This window comes from Oryctolagus cuniculus, chromosome 8 (assembly GCF_964237555.1).
Source record: "Oryctolagus cuniculus chromosome 8, mOryCun1.1, whole genome shotgun sequence".
NCBI lineage: Eukaryota > Metazoa > Chordata > Mammalia > Lagomorpha > Leporidae > Oryctolagus > Oryctolagus cuniculus.
Genome location: NC_091439.1, coordinates 36,176,319 through 36,200,968, shown reverse-complemented (window position 1 = coordinate 36,200,968; position 24,650 = coordinate 36,176,319). Strand labels below are relative to the sequence as shown.

General features: G+C 44.4%; 1 protein-coding gene and 1 long non-coding RNA gene across 2 annotated transcripts; one reads left to right on the top strand and one right to left on the bottom strand.

The window, feature by feature from the left end:
* Positions 1–1,935: 1,935 nt before the first annotated feature.
* LOC138843486 (uncharacterized) lies at positions 1,936–23,917 on the top strand. Its single transcript, XR_011378244.1, has 4 exons — positions 1,936–2,074; positions 4,454–4,574; positions 4,689–4,787; positions 23,861–23,917. It is a non-coding gene; the product is annotated as an uncharacterized lncRNA (long non-coding RNA).
* On the bottom strand, positions 17,256–19,141 carry LOC138843279 (large ribosomal subunit protein eL39-like). Its single transcript, XM_070047094.1, has one exon. The coding sequence runs from the start codon at positions 17,960–17,962 to the stop codon at positions 17,807–17,809; it is 156 nt and encodes a 51-aa protein (XP_069903195.1). The 5' UTR covers positions 17,963–19,141; the 3' UTR covers positions 17,256–17,806.
* Positions 23,918–24,650: the final 733 nt, after the last annotated feature.

Here is a 24,650-nt window from a genome sequence, read left to right as displayed (position 1 = left end):
ATGAATAGAAAGAGACCTTCTCTTTGTTGGCTCACTTCTGAAATGCCCACAAGAACCAGGCCAGGCCAGGCCAAAGCTAGGATCCAGGAACTCAATCCAGGTCCCCCAGGTGGGTGGTAGGGACCCAAATACTTGAGCCATCACATGATGCTTCCCAGGGTGCACATTAGCAGGAATTTGAATTGGAAGTTGGAATCTGAACCAGGCACTCTGATATGGGCTGTGGATGTCCCCAGCAGCAGCTTAAGCTGCTACACCAAATGCCCATCTCTGCTGCAGTGATTCTTAATAATCTCAATGATAAAATGGTCCCTCCTAAGGGGGCAGATTACTCTGCCATCCCACACCAAGGCACACCACTGTACCAGCCTCAGGGTGTGGCTTTAAGGATTTCCTCTGCTCTCAGAGCTGGGAATCACAGTCAGGTGTCTGACTAGCACTGCAGTAATGGTGCTACCTTGAAAATATCAACACGAGGTGGGCAAAGGTGGTCCCCAACATTGTAATGGTTTCCTACTGGTGCTATAATAAGCCACCAGAAGCTAAGTGACTTACATCAACTCAAATGGATTCTCTCACAGTACAAGGGTCCTGTGAGGCTGAAACCAAGGCGAGGGTAGGATTGTGTTTTTTGGAGGCTCTGGGAAAGAACCCATTTCCTTTCCTTTTCCTGCTCTGTTGAGGTTGCCTGCATTCCTTGGCTTGTGGCTGCTGCTTCTGTCTTCAAAACCAGTGGTCTCTGTGACTCTGATCCTAACTCTCCTGCTCCCTCTTTTACTTAAGGGACCCTTGTGGTAACCTTGAGCTATGTGAATGATACAGGATAATTTCTCTCTCAACATCTTAATCATATCAGGAAGTTCCTTCTGCCCTGAAAGGTACAAGCTGATAGGTGCTAGGGGATTAGCATGTAGACATCTTTGGGGTGCATCACTCTGCCTCCCCCACGTATGTTCGAGTGGACGTTGGAGGTCAGGAGACTGAGTTCCAATCTTGGTGTTACCGTCGAAGACCTACACATCTTGGGGAAAATCTCAGCCTCTCTGGGCCATTGTTCCTCAGAGTCTCTATGTAGACCCTGCTAGGAGATTCTCTTTGGGAAGTGGTGCCTTTGAGAACTGGCTCCTGCTAATTAGAAGCCAGAGCTGTTTTACACACCTGCAAACGACACCCTCGCATTTATTTAAGGTCACTTCTGAGCATACCATTAGTCTTTCTAATGGCATTTGTGCAGGTTCTCAGCTGAGCTCTGCTTCTCATCCCACATTTACTTACACCTTGCCTACAGAGCGTGTAAATTTTCAATTTCTCATTTTAAATAGGGGGCTCCAGTTCTGTAGCGTGGCTGATGCATGAAATACCCACAGCCAAATTGCTTAACGCCCAGGTTTTCTATCCCCGTCAAATTAAAGCTTTTAAAACACCCAGACTCCGTGCTGGCTGAATGACACACACACACAGACTTGCTGCTGGCTCTGGGGGCAGGCGATACTGGATCCTGTCAAGTTCTAAATCGGGAGGATTTTTATAGTGGAACAACTAAAAGGAATTGCTGCCTTATGATATATAACTACTACTTATTATAGATTGATCCATCTTGCAGCAGGGAGGTGGAAGGCAGGGAGCTATAGGGAGAATGAGGAGCGATCTGAGACCTGAGCAAAAGTAACCTTCTAATTGCCTTTTCCATGACAGCATCATAAGCTTCTTTATGGCAGCTTTATTTCACAGTGACCTGACACACTGCTGTAATTTTCCCAGTGTCACTCATGCAGGTTTAAAAATGATTGGTTTTATGGCTTTTATTTGGGAATTTGTCAAGGTTTCACATTTGTGGAAGCCTTGAAGCAGTGGCCTAATAGTTCATAATTTGGTGTTTAAAGGGAGACTGGTGGGTGACCCGCTCGGGCCTGCAGGTGCCTGCACTGATCACATCCTTGAGCCTGGCAGGGAAATCTCCCTAATTCCTTTTCCGCCACAGTAAACCTTGGCTGCCAGAAAGGTCCACTCCAGGTTCCAGGAGACTCCTGGCATCCCAAGATGGGAGCAGAAGCCCTCCGAGTTTCCTGACCAGGTTGGTATTTAAACCTAATTCCCATGAAACGGACTTCAGGTGTTAGTAAGTCAGCCCAGCTTCGGGCGGCAGATTGTGGCCGTGAGGATTTACGCACTCCCTGGATGACTCACAGGCTGGAAATGAAAAGTGCTGGTCTCCAGTCCTCCTCCCTGGCTCTCTGTAAGATCTCCAAGCCCCAAGCAGATGTTTTTAAAAGCCTCAGTCTTGAGGGCTGTTTTGGCCTCCTGCCACTGTGTGTACTCTTAGGTTTAATGAAAATTGGGGCCTCCCCGGCTCTCCTCCTAACGGGGCGGGGGCCCGGGAGGGGGTGGGGCAGAAATTCCTCTTGCGCAGCGGCTGCGTCCACTCAGCTGCACACGCGCAGCCAGCTGCGTGGTGCAGAAACACGTGTGCACCTGCTTCACCCGCAGCTCCCTGCTCTCGGGCCGCCTGGGCTGGCCTCGGCGTGGCGCATACCTGCTGCTGTTTATCACAGTTGGCTTGTTTCCCCCTCAGTGCGCCTCGGCGTAGCTGGTGCTTATTTGAGCAGCGGGCGCTTTTTCTCAAGTGACCTCTGCCGCGCGGGAGATTGATGGTGGCGTTTGCTTTCATTATGTGTGGAGGCTGCTTCATGATCTCACTGCGTGGCTGTCAGAGCCAGAGCAGAACGCTTCCCAGAATAAGCCTCCGGTATTATCTTTGAACATATGTTCTTGATTAAACGAGAAGAGGAAAGTATCTTCGTTTTTCCCATTTGGAGGTTAAAGTGGAGGGTTTGTCTAAAAACAGATTGCAGTAAATTGTGGGTTTATTTGAACAGTATGTCAACATTATTTACTCATGGAAAAAAAAAATCTCAAATTGATAGGTTTCTTTTAATTACCTCATCCTGAAAGCTGCTCTCTCAACAAACAGCAAATATTTCAGAAGCCATTTGGATTGGGCTGGAAATGTTGAATGACTGGAAACCTGCCGAGAATAATACCTTTGAAAATGTTTCTGCAGTTCTGAGTAGGAGAAAACTTGATTAGGAAACAGCTTGTCTCTGAGCAAACAGGGTGTCGCCTTCTGTGATCTTTTGGGCCTGCCGCTAAGAGATGGCTTGTATGGCTCTTGCCTAATACCAATCACACCACCCTGAAAAACCAGGTACCTTTCTGGGGCTAAGGATTCCGTGGCGGCGCTCCGACCGCAATGACCTTGTTTAACTCCACTACAATAATACCTTCCTCTTGGGCCGTCTCCAGGGAGCACAAAAGCAGACTGAAAGAAGGTTCAGGAATCGAACGAGTTCTAGGCAAGTCCAAAGAGCTCTTCCAGCAGACCCAGGCCGATGTGCCTTTTACCAGCTAACATCCTCGCATTTCATGGCATGGTCCTGGCATGATGGAAAGATCATCTGCCAGGTACAGCCATTCCTGGGGCCCCAGCCTGTTTCGGGGTGAGGGAGGAGACGCAGAGGTCAAAGAGACTCACTTACAAGGAGATTTCAAAAAATTCACGGAAAATGGAACTAAAAGATAAGTCTATGTGAATGCAAAGACATTTGAAGTCCATGCATAATTTTGCATGATATGCATTTCCATGAACTTTTTGAAGACCCCTTGTATAGGCCAAGACGCCTCAAATGCATTTACTGATAGGCTGATGTTCTGTTGTGACTTCCTTTTCAAAACTACGTGCGATGTTCGTTGCATGTGACGTGTGTGTGTGTGTGTGTGTGTGTGTTTTGAAGAGCTGAACAAAACACTAGGAAGGAGGGGATATGGGACCTGTAAGTGAGAGGTTGGGGTGAACTTGGGGTCCCCACACTGGGCCTTGAGTGATTCCTTTGTGCACCTCCCCGTGTTAGGTAGCATTTCAGGGAGCAGCAGTCTGCGTTGGGTTTACTCCTTGGGTAAATGTTTCATCTGAAATGGGCATGTGTGGGGATAATGTCAAGAGTGCGGTAGAAGCTAGCAGACTTGTACTAGATGTTAAATGTTGAAATCTCTACCAGTTGGCCAATCACTGCCCACTGGATGCTCTACCAGCACCCCAGGAGCTGGGACCCCCTTCCCTGGCCCACCCTAAACCCAGCAACCAAAGGCCTACTGCCCAGCACTGGGAAACTTCAGGGCCTGAGCAGATATGAAGAATGGCCTTTGAGCCTCAGCAGTGATCAGCAATGCGGAGTCCAGTCCCCGGGTGGGTGTGCAGTTGCCAGCAGCCTGAGCCTCTGATCCTGTGGGAAGCCAGTGTCCCCAGCTCCTTGCCCCTCAGCTTGGTTTGTGTGAAAGAGGTCAGACAACGAACAGAGACCTGCTGGACAGAACTCCCAATCGTGCCAATAAAAACCACTTTTTAAAGTTTGGGGCCATCGGGGACATCATGGCTTTTTTCTTCCTATGCTTGCAGCTCTTTTCCTCCACATCCCGGTGTGAAGTCCAGAAGTCTTCACCACAGAGATCACTTCAGGGACAGAAAACGCAGTTCTCATCCCAGATCCAACGCTTACTACTCCACAACGTTGGGCAAGGTACATTACCTCTCTACACCACACTTTTCTCATCTGGAGTGTATTGATGTTGGACTTGATCCCTTCCAGCTGTAGCAATAAATGATTTTTACTTCTTAAATTTCCTTTCACTAGCCCATTCACTCACTCTGTCAGTGGATGTGACATTTATGCTTCAAGAAGAAAGAAAAATAGTATCATCTGCTAACAAATAGTGTTCAAACACAAGCTCAGGTAAGAATGATGCCCCAGATCCAGTGTGGTCTGAAAGAGGGAGTTGCTGGGCACAGATGAGGCTGGCTTGCTCCACTCCTGCTTTGCACATCAGTCAAAGCAGGGGAGCTTTCTAACTGAGCTCAGTTGATGGAGATTCCTGCTAATGGGACCCCGTGAGTACCAATGCAGTTCCTGATCCATGCAGCCAAGCTCCTCTGTCTCATGGTCTTGCCTTGGCAACCATTTTAAAAAATGTGTTGTGACTCATCAAAGACCATTATTATGAACAAACAACATTTTCACCTACTTGACATGCACTAGCATTATGTTTTTAATGGGGTTTGCAATGCTTTTGATTTTCTGACTCATTTTGAGTATTGGTATTATAACTCATGCATTTTGATATTTCCTTTTGATCTAAAAAAAAAAATCCTGGTCTCTCAAATTATAATGTTTTTTACATCTTAGATGCAATTTCAGGGTGGAGCAGGGAAGGGAAGGTTCCCCTCTTACTTTAGATAAACATCAAGTTATGGGGCCCAGTTGTGGTAAAGCGCATTAAAGTGCATCATTCCATATTGAAGCATCCGTTCAAGTCCTAACTGCTCCATTTCTGATCCAGCTTCTTGCTAATCTTCCTGGAAAAGTAGTGGAAGGTGGCTTAAACACTTGGATGTCTGTTACCCATATGGGAGACTAGGATGGAGTTTCAGGCTCCTGGCTTTGGCCTTGCTGAGTGCCAGCCATTGGAGCCATTTGGGAAGTGAACTTGAGAATGGAAGATCTCTCTTTCTCTGTCTCTTCCTCTATCACTCTGACTTCCAAATAAGCAAAAAACAAATCTTTAATATATATATATATATATAAATTATAACTTGGGAGCTAATATATGGAAATGCATTTTATCAATTTTTGTGACCAACCTTTTCCCTACCTGGATATTATACTTGGTTGTATAACATTACAAGTATTGACAATGATGAATAGGACTAAAATACTATGACACTGTCAGGAGGATTACTATTTCAGACTTGCAAGGGATGAATGAATTTGTAGCTCTATGTGTAAGTCTATGGTTTTCTGAGAAGTCTGTCCTGATCTAGCCTGTCAGTCCAGTGCTTCAGTACAATACTCTGGATACACATATAGTTGTGATGGGTTTTAGGTTACCCTTGTAGGCTTTTATATTTATGTAAAGATTTATTTATTTGAGAACTAAAATTACAGAGGGGTAGGGACAGAGATAAAAGACCATCCATTGGTTCCAGATGGCTTTAGCAGCCAGAGCTGGGCCAGTCCAAAGCCAGGAGCCAGGAGTTCTTCTGGGTGTCCCATGTGGGTGCAAGGGCCCAAGCACCTTGACCATCTTCCAATGTTTTCCCAGGGGCATAAGCAGAGAGCTGGATCAGAAAAAGAAGCAGCCAGGACACAAACTGGCACCCATATGGTATGCTGGCGCCATAGGTGGAGGCTTGGCCTGCTATACCACAGCACTGACCCTCCTTGTAGGCTTTAAAGACTGTGGATTTTTAGTCTAGGCTCTCCTCTCATTCCTCTATTTCACTTTTGCTTCCTCTCTTGTCCCATAAATAAATATCTTACTAGGCATAACTCCAGCTTGGTTTTAGGAATCATAGCTTTTTCACAAGTAGCACTGAAGACACTTAATAAACAAATTTAAGCTGAGAAACTTAAGCCTTTTATATTAGGAAATCCTAGGATTTGTCTGTATTCAACACTTTTCGTAATCTAAATTCTAGAAAATGAATTGCCACTTCTGGATACATGTACTATATCAAGATCTACAGATAATCGCCAAAGTACATCATGAATAAGTGTTCCTTCGTCAATTTAACTGCTGTCAGGGTGCCATACTGAGGGTTTGTCAATCTTTTTGTTATACCACTTTGTTTGGCCCAGATCTTTCTACAATGCCAAATTTGCCAACCTACACACTGTCCTCCTTTATAATGTGCATAAAGGATCTGATTTTTACCCAATGGTAAAAATCAAAACCTGGTCTATCAAATCTTAGCAAGGAAGGAAGACTCCATACACCTTGGGAGGGATAGCCAACACTCGTTCCCAGGATTCTGCTTTCTCTTGAGGATTTCTTGCTTACGACACTGTTGTCATCACATTAATTCCTCTTGGACACTCCCCCAGTAATACTCAAGCCCAAGGGTGGATTCGCCTGTCTCCTCAATTCTCCAAAGCACACAGCATGACTGTGACCAAAACTTTTAAACAAAATTTTTAGACACCACACACTTTGGGATAGCAGAAGAGAAACAAATACTAAGGGTGACATGAAAACAGATGATCTCGTTTGCAAGATTCAGCTCTCTGATCTGTTTCCCTTGGAGGAATTCTTCCATCCCTACCCCTTGGCAGTGGCTTCAGGCCAAGTCCCAGAGAGTGATGAATATTCCCTTCCCATTTATCCCAGGCTCTCTTTACCCAGCCAGGGACCCCTTTTCCTTGGCTTTGGGAACATCTTCTCCTTCAGCAGACATTCAACCCCTCCCCTGCAGAGCCTGATTCTGTTGTCGCCACAAGATCAGAAGGTACCTGTATTGATTCACCAACCTCATAGGACACAGGAATATGAGGGATGTTAATGTTTGGACACTGCAGGAAAGTCAGAACTACACCAAAAGTTATTTTTAAAAAAATATTTAATTAATTTATTTATTTGAGAGTTGGAGACAGAGACAGACAGACAGACAGACAGAATTCCCATCTGCTGGTTCACTTCTCAAATGCCCACAAGGGCTAGGCCTGGGACAGGCCAAAGCCAGGAGCCAGAAAATCAATCCAGGTCTCCTACATGGGTGGCAGAAACCCAGTCACTTGAGCCACCACTGCCTCTCAGGATGCACACCTGCAGGAAGCTAGAACCAGGAGCCAGAGCTGGGCATCAAATCCATTTACTCTGATAAGAGATGCAATCATCTTAACAGGCATCCTAACCACTAGGGCAAATGCCTGCCCCCCAAATGCCTTCTTAAAGCTATGGTTCTTACCTACCTTTGAGTTTACAACGTGTTTACAAATGTTAGGATTTTTGTCAGTACCCTGGAAGAAATTGAAAGTTAACAAGTTGGTGATGTTTTATCACTTGACTGCTGCTGAATAGAACCATGTATTGATATGACTTATTTTCTTTAGGCCTATTAGGGAAAGGTCTCCCTTGTTCTAATAAACACCTTTTGGTTTTGTTTGTTTTTTTTTTTATAAAAAATATTTACTTATTTATTTGAAAGGCAGGGTTACAGAGAGGCAGAGGGAGAGAGAGGGAGAGAGAGAGAGAGGGAGAGAGAGAGAAAGAGGTCTTCCACTGTTGGTTCACTCCCCAAATGGCTACAATGGCTGGAACTGCACCGATCTGAAGCCAGGAGCTTCTTCCCATACGGGTGCAGGTGCCCAAGGACTTGGGCCATCTTCTGCTGCTTTCCCAGACCATAGTAGAGAGTGAGATTGGAAGTGGAGCAGCTGGAACTTAAACTGGCGCCCATATGGGATGCCAGCACTGCAGGCAGCGGCTTTATCCAGTACGCCACCATGCCAATCCCTCTGGTTTTGGTTTGATGTTACCATCACCTCTTGTCCCACTCTCAACAAGTTGTCCATTTGTTCTACATCATATTATTTCTGCCCATTTGAGTTTCTGGAGCATCTAATGAACATCGTAGTACTGACCAATATAAAGTTTGCGCTTCATTCAAAATTTGTGATATACTTAATGTTGCTTTCTCTGACATACCAGAGAGCCATAGAATTCTAGTTGGCCATCATTGTACTACATTATCAGGGTAATGTAAACACGACCAGGATTTTATAATATCTATTTCTGACTGATCTTGTAATAGAAATGTGTACATATCAGCATATGAAAAGTTACACTTGCATTTCCTACATGTGTGTGTATTTAAGGAAGTCGCGCATGTTTTAAATAAGGAATATGGCAAGGAATGTTGACTAAAATACAAAGCTCTATCCGTGACTTTCTGAGTACGGGCCCTGGGGTGCTGTGGTGCTGTGACTACCTCAAAACAAAGGGGGATGTGTGCTATGCATTTCCTGTTCCTGGAAAATCACATGGTTGAAAAAAATTTCATTTTCTCTCTTGAGAACTATCTCTGTGCCAAAGCAAAAAACCTTGAGAGGATTAATCAAGCCTCCCCCCACATCCCCTCCTCACCCCCGAAGTCTAATAATTCTAGAGAAAAAAAAAAGAAGAAACGGAAGAGCACTTGTCACTGAACTTCTTAGTATTTTAAAATATCCAGATGCATTGCATGCAACTATGTCAAGTTTGGACTTACACCAACCATGAAAACACTCTGTCTTTTTTAGGAAGGAAATTGCACACACATCACAAAGAGTATTCTGAAAAGTGGTTTTCTTTTTGCTTTGTCTGAGTTCCTTGCACGTCAGCATTAACCATGCTCAGAGCCCATAAACATTTTTTTCTGCATGCCAAGCTTCCCCAACCTCTTCTCGGCTGCCAGAGTGGCAGCATTGTATCAGACGGTTGCTAGGAGGACAAGACCACAGCATTTTAGGCTTGGAAGGGATATTGAGGTGGTTTATGTAATGCCTTTATTGTATAAATGAGGAACTAGAAGCTCAGAGACACTCAATGGTTTGCTGGAGGCCACAAGCCAATCTATAATAGTCCAACAGTCAGTTGGCTCCACCTCCTCAGTGGATTGAAGGCTGGACTGCCACACCCTTAGCGAAGCACTTTGAATATGTCCAGGTGCTATGTAAATATAAGGTATGCGTGGGCAGCCGAAGTCACCAAATATTTGATTGCTTCCAAAGAAACTTTCACAGTAAGAGTACCTTCAGCTAGCCCACTCCTGTCTCTTCTAAAGTGACCAAGATATAAAAACCCATCAGCCTCATTCTTCAGGTGTTTAAGTAGAACATAGAGTTCATGATAATTTAGATGTGAATATATAGTTCTTAAGGAATAATTACTTCAAAATGGACATTTCTTTTCAAGATGATGAGTTTTATATATTTTTTTGACAGGCAGAGTTAGACAGTGAGAGAGAGACAGAGAGAAAGGTCTTCCTTCTGTTGGTTCACTCCCCTAATGGTTGCTACAGCTGGCACTGCGCCGATCCGAAGCCAGGAGCTGGGTGCTTCCTCCTGGTCTCCCATGTGGATGCATGGACCCAAGCACTTGGGCCATCCTTCACTGCTTTCCCGGGCCGCAGCAGAGAGCTGGACTAGAAGAGGAGTAACCGGGACTAGTACCCGGCACCCCAGCCGGGATTAGAACCTGGGGTGCTAGCGCCACAGGTGGAGGATTAGCCAAGTGAGCCACAGCGCCAGCCAAGATGATGAGTCTTTATATGAAGAATTTTGTCTTAAATCAGTAGTTCAAAAAATGAGAGATTTCATTAAAGTGTACTCATCTTCTAGGTTCAGCATCAAATTCCAAAACAAAAGAACATATGATATTTAGGATGTATTGATGTTATGGGGCCTATTGATTTGTGATGGTCTTCATTTCTTTCACATTAGTTTTCACTTTCATCTTTCCTTCAGATATGGGTTGGGATGGTTTGATCTTATGACCACACAGAAGCAACAACACAAATGACGCACTCCCTCAACTCTGGAAACAGCTGTCACACATTTCACCATTCTGCTGGGTACTCACTGCCTTTCACCTCTTCTCCCAGTGCACCCAGATTATTGAGGTTCACAATGCATCATTTTCTCCATAAAGTCAGCTATCCCCCAGGAATTGAGGGAATGTAGCAGAACCAGTTAGTTAATGACAAAGATCCGGGAAAGGTACCTTCTGCTCCACCTGGGTTACATCAGTCTTGTTTTGAAGTCCATCTCCGTGGGTGTGATTTGCTTGTGGTATTTGCAGGTCTGTGTAATCATGAACCCCGAGACTTTCTTTCGATTTGTTGTCTAGAGGCCAGAACACATTAGTTCCTAATCCTGGGATGATTTCCAGGGCTTCTTCATGGAATCTCACCAAAGTTTATGCAAAATCAAGTGAGGCAATTATGTCTGGTAACTTGTTTACCAAATGGCCAGAACCCAATGTAGTTTATTCTATCATTTCTGGAAAGATGTGCTCTTAAATCTTCCTCCCCATCCATGCTTTTCAGCCAACTTTTCAGTCACTTTCAACTGCAGTACTCATAGGAAGGCCCCCTCTAGTCAAATCTGCTCCCTGCTCCCCATCAGGCCCAGCCCAGAGCTGCCGTAGACCAGAAGGGAAGGGAAGCAGTCTTTTCTGTCTTGGTCTTGTTCTTTTTTTCCCTCCTTTGTTGTTTCTGGGCATCTCTCCCTTCTTCATGTGGAATTAGAGGGGAAGGATTGGGGATCAGGTAGAAATGTCTCTTACCTGTCAATTGTGTTACAATCTCATCCCCATACCCTTGAGTTTCTTCTAGAGTTGTAAACTATGGGTGATACACTCTTAGCAGTATAGGGACTCATTGTACCTTGCATCACCCTGGATTCTAACCTAGTCTCTGACCCCAAATCAATTCCTGAACCATTGATTACAACTAACTTCCAAGAAATTCTATCTTTCATATATGTTTGTCTACTTAAATGTTTTGGTTTCAAATCAAATTTTGTTTTTGTTTGACTTTTTTCTTCCTCTATACTTTCCTTTATTTCATTTGCACCTAGCTATGTAATTAAATTTTTATTACATGTAGGATTCTTCATTTGTAGTCATAGGGTCCCCTGGAGTATTGAGTCTGTTATATTCGAAAGCAGACGTTGGAGCTATGAGTGTGGGAAGTCTTGCAAATATCCACATAGAGAGAGAACGAGTAAGATGACCAACTCTCCTCATTTCAGGCTTGCCTGTCCCTGTGACTGTATCTCTTGGAGGCATAGTGTCAAAGCCTTCTTATTCCTACACAGTTCCATCAAAGAATCTACATTAAAATTTCTAGTCTTATACTCACATAGACTGGATGACAGGGGAATAATTGCTAGATGGGTTTGCCATGTTTTAATGAGGTGTTTTTAAATTTGTGTGAGGTCTCAGTGCTTATTGTCCAGCTTTGGGGCATTAGCCAAAATTCTGAGATAATAAGGATTATTCTACCTTGTTCTGTGCACAGTTGAACCCCAGTGTCTAATGGTCATAGTTAGCCTCATTCAAGAACTCTAAAAATTCTCTAAACAGTAAATCCTAGTTCTGAGGACTTGGACTCCATCATATTGAGCTGGCTAGTGACAATTTTAGCTGGGTAAAATTGGCTGTATATTTGATTTTGGATTTCTGGTGTACCTTTACAGGGTCTAAGGATTCAGAGTAGAGCCATCATGGCATGTTTGGGATCTTTATTACAATTTCTGGAAAAGAAAGAAAAGAGCAGGTGTCCTTACACTATCTTCAACTTGGGTTTGGACTTCCTCTCAGGCAAGCTGTAAGTCACATGGGCTTGGCAATAAGGATATGGGAGAAGCGGCATAAATGGGAATGGCTCATGATAATGACTTCTACAGCCATTATGGATAAAACTGCTGACCTCTAATAGTCTGCAAAACTCCCTGCCCAGTGATTTCTCAAAGGTGTCCTGGAAGCCTTTAGGAGGCCACAACAGCTTTGAAATACTTTGAGTTCTGCTGTAGATGCCTGATTGCCACTGAGGCATTATTGGGCCTTAGAAGTTTTGAACTCTGGTAAGTTATCTAAACACAGATCTCTAAGGGTATAACAATTTGGAGTGTCTGTCTTTTACCCAATTTTTTGAGTACCTTCCCTCTGTTCTATCTCTGTGTTATACCATGCAGTCCTCAGGCCCGGATTGATTGGACTGGGTTGGACAACTTGACCCCTTCTGGGTTCAGTCTTTCTTTCAGGAATTTGGAATTGGCACTGAGAAATAGTCTGTACTTGTGCCTAAAACTTAAGTGATATAAACGCAGGAACTGTACTTGGAGCAAAACAAAAGAGAGGGGCTGGCATTGTGGTACAGCAAGTTAAGCCACCTCTTGTGACGCTGGCATCCCAGATTGGAGTGCTGGTTTTAGTCCTGGCTGCTCCACTTCTAATCTGGCTCCCCACTAATGCTCCTGAAGAAGCAACAGATGATGACCCAAGTGCTTATGTCTCTGCCTCTCATGTGGGAGATAAGGATGGAGTTCCTGTCTCTTGGCTTCATCGTGGCCCAGTCCTAGTTGTTGAAGCCCTTTGGAAAGTGAACCATGGATGGATGATCTCTCTTCTCTCTCTCTCTCTCCCCCTCTTTTTCAGTCACTTTGCCTTTCAAATAAATGTGTAAATCTTAAAAGAAAGCAAGAGAAAAGAGAGATACTTCTTTGGCTTCTGAGGGTTGTCCAGTTCTCAGAGCATGATGCAGCTCTTAGTATCTTTCTAATGAGTTTTCCTTTTAGGTGAAGGATAGCTCAAGTTAATGTGTCTTATTTAAAACCAAGATGGCCTTGACGAAAACAGAGAATACTCCAGTCGTGTAGTACTTCTGCTGGTAATGTATGTGAATTCTTATACTTTTGCTTATGTTGTGAGAAGAGGTGCAGACAGGATTAATGGGGTGAGGATTACTGCCTTGATCAAGGTTGAGTTGCAGACAACAGGCTCAACTGGAATCAGCCTGAGCAGAAAGGGATATATTAAAGAGTATTAGTTCACAGAATCTCTGCACAGTTTTAGAAGATATGTGACTGCTGACAGGTCAGACAAGTACAGCACACCCAAAAGAATTGCCAGCTACGCCACGGGACTGTTCTTGGAGGTACCTGTGATGTTAGGGAGTGGATGGCACATGCTACTCTGGAAAGAGCCAAATGTGTCTTCTGCCATGTTTATAAGAGCCTGTCTCATGGAGTGTTCAGCCACTGCCTCAAGTTACTCATATCCCTTCCAAGTCTCCCATAGGGGCAGGGTGAGGGTGGCAGTGTGTACAACTAGGTCACTTGTAGAATCCATATCCGAAGAGAGTATGGGAACTGTGATTGCTTTGCCTTCCAGCCTGTAGTGGATAGGAAGGTAAACCAAAAGGGAGCTGGGATAGGTACCAAGGGAACCACTGTACAGTGTCTTCCCCAATTTCCATCCCTGTATGGTGGAGAAGGAAGAGTTCAACACTATTCCAACCTGCATAATCGTATCTCTACCAGGAGAATGGGGAGAGAGTGGGCAGAGTGTGGACTCAGTAAAATCTTAAAGATTTGCGATGAGAATAATAGTTTTGAAATACGTTGACATATTTTTCTTTCCTGCACTTCCTTTTGTTTGACCTTCCCCATTGTGTGAGGAATGATCCAGATTGTTAGAGTATAAAGGAAAAGAAAGTGTCATTGTTTACCTTTTGACTTCCCAAAGAGGATTTGTATCCAAAGAAAGACCATAATATTGAAAGCTAGACTTGCTGGGAGAGAAAAGAGTTCTTTTTCATTCTGGGAGCAGGTCTCTCATTCATAGACCAACAGCCAACTTGCATTAGAGTTTTACAGTAAGCATAGAATAAACAGGACAGAAGGTACAAGAAAAGGCACAAGCAGCAGAATGCCTTTGAGATCTGTTGGGAGATCAATCTGGGTGACAATGCTGTTTGGGTGCCTGGAAAGGCACGTAACACCTCTGACCAAAGGGTGAAAAAGAGGAGGACAGAAACCACAGATATCTTGGAGGCAAGAGAATCCAAGAATGTCTAGGCTGATAGATATGTCCAGATTAGCCTGACAACGTAGAATCTCTCTTTTACCAAACTTGGCTGAGGCCCCTCTGAGTCCTTTCTTGGCTGGGCCTTTTCCTGCTTGTGTCTCTGCCTCTCATGTGGGAGATAAGGATGGAGTTCCTGTCTCTTGGCTTCATCGTGGCCCAGTCTGGCTGGCTGACTCAGTCTTAGGAAAGAATCTTGCTAAATCATCCCCACCTTAGATATATTATCAAGTCCCTCATCTCTCACCTTAGATGTTTAAGTTCCTGGCCTGCCTTTCACAAGAATCCCCATACCCCTAATGTCTCTTACTGTTTTTCCATCCCGCACTCTGCCCAATGGCCATGAGTCCCCAGAGCTGAGCCTGATCTCTCTCTCTCTCCTGTTGTAATAGACACAACCCCTATGGCAATAATCTTAAATAAAACCTCCCTTACTGTTTTAACAAGTGTCAGAATAAATTCTCTTTAATCCTCATTTCCAACACTTCTGAGTGATCTGTTGGAGAGCCCAGCATTCCAAGTGAACCTGAAAGGGGTACACAGAGCTTTTGGTAAAGCAGTGAATCTATGAGGCGTAGAGACACAAGGAGGTCACAAAGGATGGGGACTTCCTACCTGGAGGAGAATGGCGGGGACCCCAGAATCCAGCATAATCCACTGAAGATTGAACAGAAGTAGCCGTACCTTGGCGCACACCAGCAGAGGGCACTCAGGGAACAGGCCAGACCAAGAGACCTGCCAGCTGGAAGACCAAAGTCGCATTTCCAACTTTCTTAGCTCCCTAAGGCCATCTTGAGAGGAAGGAGGAGCCGAAGGGTCCCCTTATGGTAAATGGAAAAATCAGCATTGATGGGGGTTTAGTTTTGAATTGACTGAATATTTACCCCCACGAGAATATATTAGGGGCTGGCGTTGTGCAGGCTAAGCCTCTGCCTGCAACGCTGGCATCCCATTTGGGCACCCATTCAAGACCTGACAGCTCCACTTCCAATCCAGCTCCCTGCTAATGCATGTGGGGAAACATTGGAAGACGGCCCAAGTGCTTGAGCCCCTTGCACCCACATTCGAGACCAGATGAAGCTCCAGGCTCCTGGCTTCAGCCTGCCCCAGACTTGGCTGTTGTAGCCATTTGGGAAGTGCACCAGCAGATAGAACATCTCTCTTTGTCTTTCTTTCTGTCTCTCCACCTCTCTCTTTCTAACTCTGCCTTTCAAATAAATAAAAATTAATCTTTAAAGAGAAAGAATACGTTCGACTTGATGGCTTTCCTAAAAGCCAGAGATTGAGGTTTAAGTTTTTAAGTTTTCTCTACTTCTGTGGGAATGGCACCCCATGGCAAGCTGGAATACATAATGGAAAATAAGAGAGAGCTCTAGGTTTTTGCATATTTTGGTTGTCATGTTTACATCGCAACTTCCCTGGGGCAGACTGAGCAAACTGTAAGCTCCTCTGAAGCAGCTTCTTGGGGCAGGTTTGGAACTTACTTGGCAGAGTGATGGGAATCTGGAAAGGATGGGACAGTCAGGAAAGGACAGAGCAAGTCCTTCTCCCTTTCCTGGGATGTCAAGTTGGTTATGCAAGAACTCCTAGGATTCTGGGGCCTAGAGAAGACCAAAGCCTGCTCAGCTGGTGGAAGGGACTCGGTGCCAAGGCTGAGGGCGTGGATGGTGGAGGTGGGGTGTGGACACACCGCCACCAGGCCTTCACACCAGCAGGCTGCCGAGGAGGGGGCCGCCCTGTCACAGCACGAGAGCGCCAGCTGTGTAATGCTGCCAGTGCCGGAGAGCAGCCAGGGAGGTCTGACAGAGAGTAGACCTAGTGTTCCCAGCAACCCTCTCAGCAATGGACATGCACCAGATGCCAGAGCCCCCTCTCTCGCCCATGTGAGGGTTTAACTGAGCATTTGTTCCAAAGGAATTGCCTTCATCTGAAAAAGGCTGTGTAAGTCTGAGGTGGATAGACATTTTGACTGGCAAATTTAATTTTATTTCTCACAAGTTAGCACAATGACAAAGGACATGAACTCTTTTTTTTGAAAGATTTATTTTATTTATTTGAAAGACAGTTACAGAGAGAGGTAGAGACAGAGAAAGAGGTCTTCCATCCGCTGGTTCACTCCCCAGATGGCTTCAATGACCAGAGCTGCACCAATCTGAAGCCAGGAGCTTCTTCTGGGTCCCCCATGTGGGTGCAGGGGCCCAAGCACTTGGGCCATCTTCTACTGCTTTCCCAGGCCACAGCAGAGAGCTGGAATGGAAGAGGAGCAGCTGGGACCAGAACCAGTACCCATATGGGATGCCAGCGCTTCAGGCCATGGTGTTAACCTGCTGCCCCACAGGGAGAGGGAGAGAGAGGGAGAGAGAGAGATGAACAGGGCTCCTATATGCTAGTTCACTCCTTAAGTGCTAGCAACAGCTGGGAGCTGGGAACTCAATCCTGTTCTGCCGTATAGGTAGGAGGACCCCAATTACTTGATTCATTACAGCTGTCCCCCAGAGTTGGCATTAGCAGGAAGCTAGAGTCAGGAGTCAGAGCCGGGACTCAAACCCAAGTACGCCAATGTAATATGCAGGCATCATAATTGCTAGGCTAATGGCTGCCTCAGGAAGGAAGTTTTCAACTCTTGGAATCTGGAGGACATATCCAAACCACAGTAGGAGCCTTGGGAAAATAACTTAAGTCCCTCCCTCTGGTGGATCACTTGCTAACAGGTTCCTGAGAGTTCCCTCTCCTAGCATATGTGAGGATTAAAGGGTTAATGGCCTCAAACACTTGGAAGAGTGCTCGCTGCACACAGAAATCACCACATAAAGCTTGCTATTATGGTGGCTCTGCCGGATGATGATTCATAGGGAAGCTGAAATCTATTATAGAAACTTTAAAAAAGTGTCCCACTGTTTCCTCCATCTTCTCCACGGTGTGTAAGTCCCAGACCCCGACACAGACCCCGCTTGGCTCCAACAGCATTGCAGCTCAGACAGCAGTCCCTGAGGATCCTGTGTCAGAGGTCCTGCTTCCTGCAGGCGCCAGCTTCGCATGGCTGCGACTCAGCGCCCACACTCACCTCTTTGGAGCAACTTCTCTTAGCATTCAGGGCCGTCTTCAGCTTGCAGACAACAGGCTGCTCCCTGGCCTTGGTCTCACCGCTTGTTTTATTTGCCTTTCTTTTTTTTTTTTTTTTTTTTTCAAAAGGGCTCACATATTTATTACTGAACCAGCCCACTGGTCACAGCCCTAATCAAACATGTCCAGCTGTCCAGATGATGGTGACATCTTCAGCTTGATGTGGTGATAGTGACATTGTGACATTGAGACAGAAGAAATGAGCACGCCATTCTAGTGCAATTCCTTATAGACCCAGCTTGGTTCTTCTCCAATGTCTCCTCTTGGAGTTATACCTGATTTTATTACCAGTTTTCATCCAAATCCATTGCGGAATGAGGCGGTTTTGTTTTTGTTTTTTGGCCAGGAACCTCTTGATTCTAAAGGTCTTGTGAGAAGACATTGCGAGGAAGAATCAGGGACACCCACCACGATGGCGGAGGAAAGGAGAAAAGGCTTATTTGCCTTTCTTTCATCTTCCAGAACTGGATGAAGTTGCTCCCTGAATTTTTATAGCCCCTCAGGATGAGGCAGGCTATTGTTACACGAAGAACCGTTAAGACGCCCTGCTCATTCCTTTGAGCAGAGATTTGTTGGTGTCATTTTTAAAATTCTAAACCTTTGGGGGCAGTGGGAGTTTTAGGAGGAAAAACTCCCCAGCGCGTGAGGAAACTGGATCCGTGCTATTACCAGCTGGGAGACCCGTGGTGTCGAACGCTTGCAGTAGAGTGTGCTGTTGACCAAAGATGGGTCAGGCTTCTCTCTGCCTGGGCAGCAGCTAACTGTAACTGCCGCTGGTGAGCTGGTGATGGGCTCTCAGGAGCCACCTACGGATTTAGGCAGGCATTTATCCTCTGGGGAGCTAGTGAGGACGGGGGAGGAGCCCATCACTCAGCTGCCACTTGCTGGGCACCGGTCACCTGTCTGCGCCGCACCATCCCTCTGCATTAAACCCTGCCTAGAGCTGCGGGAACATGTTACCGCAAACTGGTGGCTTGAAGCGGTACAACGGTATTCTCTGACAATTTTGGAGTCCAGCAGTCAGAAATTGAGGGATCAAACAGAGCCGTGTTTCCTCCAAGGGCTCCCGGGGAAAATCATGTCTTATCTCTTCCAGTTTCTGGAGGCTGCAGATGTTCCTTAGCTTGTGGCTGCGTTTCTCTGATCTCTGCCTCTGTGGTCATGTCCCTTCTCCTCTTCTTTGTGCTGTCTCCTGGGTCACTATCATTGGGTTTGGGTCCCACCCAGATAATCCAGGATGATCTCATCTCAGGATGCTTCATCACATCTGCAAAAACTCTTTTCCCAAGTAAGGTCACATTCACAGGTCCCTGGGTGAGGACATGGATATTTCTTTGGGGAGTTCACCATTCAGCTGACTACATACAGATACCTCTGAAATTCTCACAATTACATTCCAAGAACACCTATCATTATCTCAAAATTCAATTTTGAAATGTTTTCTTAAGTTGCTCTGGGTTACACTTATTGTGACAGAGCTGATTTAAATGCAAGATTGTGTTGTTTTTTGCTACTATTTCATACTAAAAATAATAATAAGTAATCATATCTGGCATTCATATATCTACTATGTATCAAGCATTAGGCTAGTATTTAAAGTATTATTTCTGTTTACCAACAGTCCTACCATGTGGTCTTCTTATTCACAATTTAAGATGAGAAAACCAAGGCTCAACTGCATTATAAAGGCTTGAGAGCAGAGAGAGAATAAGTGGTGCAGGGCCAGCACTGTGGCATAGCAGGTAAAGCTGCCGCCTGCAGTGCCGACATCTCATGGGGGCATGGGTTCAAGTCCTGGCTGCTCCACTTCCAATCCAGCTCTCTGCTATATGACCTGGAAAAGCAGTAGAAGATGCCTCAAATCCTGCAGGAGGCCTGTAGAAGACCCTGAAGAAGTTCCTGGCTCCTGGCTTAGGACCGGTGCAGCTTTGGCTGTTGCAGCCATTTGGGGAGTGAACCAGCGGATGGAAGACACCCTCCCCTCCCGCCTCTGCCTCTCTGTAACTCTGCCTTTCAAATAATAAATAAATAAATCTCAAAACAAAGAATAAATGGTGAAACAAAAATGGAAAATTAAGGCAGACTATGTCAACTGAGGCTTGAAGAATCTTCAAAGTACCGAGGAAAGCTACGGACAGTTACTTTTAGTAGATTGGCTGAGTTTCTTAGAAAGGCGTTAAAAATTTCCGAAACGTTTAGGGTCACATTAACACTACTTGGTACAGTGTGGTTTTGGCATTTTCCGTGTAAGGACCGAATCAGAGGTTGTGGGCATTTTCTTCTTGTCTCTCAGTCCCTGAGCCTATCTCTGCTGTCAGGTGCTGACCATTCCTTGGCTTTACCCACACACACAGGCCTTTGATGCTACAGAGAGCGCAGTAATTCTACTTCGAAAAGCGCTTTAGTATGTTCAGAGCTCTCTCATTTCCTTCCTAGAACAGTGCTGAGGTTGGCAGGGTGAGTCTCATGACCCTCACTTTACAGTCGAGGAGACTGTTTTGAAGTGAGTTGTTACTGACTATTTTTCCTTTGCATGGAGGCAGAAGCGTCTTGTAGCCTCCAATGCACCAAATCTGTTTTAGATTAAGGGGGAAAAATCCAAGGGAAAAAAAAGGATAAATTTGACTAGTATTAGCTTTGGGTAGATAAACACACACATACACACACACACACATCCACACACACGTGTGTGTGTGGGGGGAGAGGATCTCGCTTCCCTTTTCAGTTTGGAGGATAAACAATTGCATTCCTGCACTCGTACTCAAAAGTGATTTGTAATTGAGAATTCTTTCTTATGGGCAGAGGGCTCTTTGTGTGACCTTATTTTCCTTGCAGTTCCGAACAAGTGGGCTAAGTGTGCTCTATTATGTCCAGACTGGTGTTTATAGCCCCATCATCAGATGAGAGACGTTACTTAATAATGCTGAGCCTGATATTACACAGTTCTGAACTTCTCTTCCAAAGACTGGGCCGCCCATGCCAAAACTTTATGATGACATGTCATAGAATTGGAATGAAAGAAATGTGATACTCAGACTTGACTAACTCAGATGATGTGCAGAAATATCTTTAAGCCAATAATTCTCAGTCTTCATACTTGAGAGGGAGACAATTTTCTAAGTAGTGTTGCAAGAAAATAAGTTGACCCCAGGTGCAAAAGAATTGTTTGAAGGCTGGCATTGTGGCTAAGCCATCAGTCAGCATGCCATATGGGTGCCAGGTGTCCTGGCTGCTCCTCTTCTGATTCAGCTCCCTGCTAGTGGCCTGCGAAAAGCACCAGAAGATAATGCAGGTATTTGGACCCCGCCACCCACATGGGAGACCTGGATGAATTTTCTGGCTCCTGGTTTCAGTATTGCCCAGTGCCGGCCACTATGGCCATCTGTGGTGTGAACCAGTGGATGGAAGATCTCTCTCTCTCTCTCTCTTTCAAAATCAATCTTTTTTAAAAAAGGAAAAAAATAATTATTCACTTAATGTGATATGAATTCTTCTCTCTTATTTGAGAGGGAAGGAAGGAGAGAGAGAGTTAAAGAGAGAAAGAGAGAGAGAATATCTTCCTCTCGTCTGCTGGTTCACTCTCCAAATACTTGCAATTGCCAGGGCTGTTCCTGGGCCAGAGCCAGGAGCCAGAAACACAATGCACATCTCCCACGTGGGAGGCAGGAACCCATTACTTGAGCCCTTTCTGCTGTCTCCGAGCATCCACATTGGGGAGAAGCTGGAGGCAGGAGCCCAGAATCAAACTCGGGCACTCTGATGTGGAATGTAGGGGGTCTCTTCACCATGGCTCACATCAAGCTCAGGCCAGTTGTTGCAGGCATCGCTTCCTACTGCTTCATATCCTTCCTTCCCTTCACTCCTTTTGCTTCAGCTTCAATGGCCTGGGTTTGTACTTCCCAGGTCAAGTGTCAGCTCTTTGATCCTTGTTCCAGGCTTTCTTGTCTAGAAACCTTGGCTATATTTCACCAAACAGTTGTAGAATATATGTAGTGGGTTTGGATTCTCACCTCCAGTCACCCACCTTTCTAAATTAGTCCAACACAGCTCTGAAGCCCAAATCCAAAGTGGTATTCCCCTCCAGTGAGTCCCATTGCCTGTAAAATAGAACCTGCATTCTATTATCTTGTCTTAGCAGCCCTGTAGCTTTGCTCTCAAGCTCATTTTCCAACTTCAATTTCCATTCATATTCCCTGTTTTCTGGACAAAATGAGCTACTTAAAACTTTTATTTACTACCTTAGATTTTCTGATCTCTATGCCCTACATCATGCTATGCCCTCAATCTGAAATGTCTACACTTTCGTCTTCTCTCCATATGTTTGAATTCGGTGCATTCAAGGCCAAGTTCCGATATCATCTTCTCAGATTTATCACCAATCCCTTCGCCTTTGCCACCAGCCCACACATTTTAATATTCTCTCTTTTCTGAACCCCCAAATCATCTGTCTGTATTTCTTTTGTGATACATTTTCCTTTTTTATCCCACATTGTAGGATTTTACTATATTGCTTCTTCCCACTTGGGTCATAAGCTCCTTGAGGGCACATTGCACTGATTCCTCTTTGTTTCCCAAAGGCTTGGTGTGGTAACTTACACGCAATTGGTGCTTAAGAAAATTGGATGACATGAATAAGCCATCTACTTGTTATATAAAAGCCCAGGATTCTGTATTTAAAAAAAAACTATTAAATTAATTATTCTTATCTCAAGCCCTAGATCCCTAGTTTTTCAGGGGTATATAGGGAAAAAAACAGCCACAAGGGTGCTTCTGTTTGTAAGTCAAAAGGTCAGGAGATATTAATAGTGAGGCTGCTGTGGCTTTCTGCCTAAGGCCGTCAAACAGAACATGCCATAGCATTTTGCTGACCTTGGACAGTTGGCTATGACACAGTACTGAATGATTGAGCTTCTCAAGAAATGACTAATCTGTAAGGCTTCTGAATAATCGTTCCTTCCTGAAAGTGGAGGAAAATTTTGATTAAAAATATTCTAGGCTGAGGATATTCTTACAGTTCTTTCACCACATTGTAAATGCCAACAAACCCCACAGCAAAAAAGAAAAAAAAAACACCAAACAGAAAATGTATGTGCTATTCTATTTAAACTTATACTATTTATAGTCACTCTATATTAATCATTTCTAAGATAAGTGGAATCTTCATGGAAACACCAGGCAAAAACATTGGCTGAGTATTTCTCTAGTATGGAATGCTAAACTATGAAATTCAAACATCTTTGGTAAATTCAATTATTTATTAATAATAATTAATTAATTTACATATTTTTAAAATTTTACTTACTTGAAAGGCAGAACAACAGACAGGTAGAGCTCCCATATGCTGGTTCACTCCCCCAAATGCCCACAAGGGCCAAGAACTTAATTCAGATCTCCTACATGGATAGCGGAGACCTAACTACTTGAACCACCACTTGCTGACTCCCAATGTGTGCATTAGCAGGAATGTGGAATTGAAGTTGAGCCAGTATTAGAACTCAGACTTTCCAATATGGAATGACCACATCACAGATGGTGTCCTAACCACTACATCAAATACCCACTCCTAATGAACTCATATAGAAATTCAATAGCATTTGAAAAGGAAGTAAGCAATTCTAATGAGATTTATTATTTTGCATATATATTAAAACTATATAATATTATATAGCTAAAATCTGTTGGAGAGTATTCAGATTAGGATAACTTCTTTTATTAAAATACTGAGAACTTCTGCCTAATAAACTTCTTTTTGAATGGAAAATGTATTTTTAAGCAGTTACATATGAAAAAAGGTATAACATAGTCGTACATAGGTGTATTTTGTTGGTGGGAAGAGACTTTATTAAGTCAGTAGAATCAGACAACTACAATTTGGTCAATGATACACCTAGAGAAGTCATGATGAAGAGGAAGAGGTAGTCAAGATTTTCACTGTTACAACGACAAGAGGAAGTGAAGAAATGAGGTTCAACTGGGACAGAAGTCATACAGAAGTGATTGGGCTGGGCACTCATAGAGGACCCAGTGAGCCTGTGAGCCCAGGACTTTCTTGGGCAGATCTCCATCTCTGGTTTCTCCCACTGTCACCATCATGGCCAACATAAGCCAACAGGGTGGCTGTGGATCCACCTGTCTCAATAGTCCACCCATAAGTACCACTCACTGCCAAGAGAAATAGCAGAACTCCCTCTTCTCAGGCCTTTTGTGGGTACTCCTATTGGGAATCACTGTGATACCCGCATGCCCACTGATTTTTCTCTGCTCTATTCCTGCTAAAAAGGGATGTGTCCTCCCAGAGGAGTCAGAAACAGCTGGAACCAAGTGACCACAGTCTGAGGTAAGGTTCACAAGGCCCAATTCTGCAGAATTAACCCTTGTAAATAAAGGACATTCTTCTTACTGGCATGAGTTCAATAACTTTTTATTTTATGTTTCCTCTTAAAAGTGGTCAAAAGAAGCTGTTGCATTCCTCATAGCTATGCACTCAAGTAGTGGCCCCACTCTGTAAGCTCAGGGAGCTTGAAATAGTTTCAGTGGGACTTGAAAGGCTTTTTCTGCCCTCCCTGACTGTGACTTTCTTAGGTTCCTTGCAGTGTTTACCATATAACCAAGTCAATTCACTAAATTAAATATGCTCTGTGTGAGATGTAAGCAAAGAAAAGCCTGCTGGGAACAGAACAAACACAAAATAAGGTGTACAATCCTCCCGCCTCTAAAGACAAGTAAAAATAAAAACTAACATCTTTGGGTTTGACACTTTGTGACTCATTTAAAATTCCAAAATATTCCTAATGTGTTTAACAGGGTCAGCGCAATGCTTAAAATTAGGTTAAAGACCAAGAGTTCTATCTAAAATAAAGATTATAAGCCATTGATTGAAAGGAACTAAAGAGTTACTGGATCACAGCAGCCAGACAATTTTGATGATTTCCATGGATTCCAACTTTTTGGTTGCGTTTCTCAATAATACACCCTTTATAGCAGGAAAACTTCGGTCAAAAAGCACAACCTACAAACAAAACCTTCAGTGTACTGTGTTTTCACCAGTCCCCGAGGAGCAAGCTTGCAAG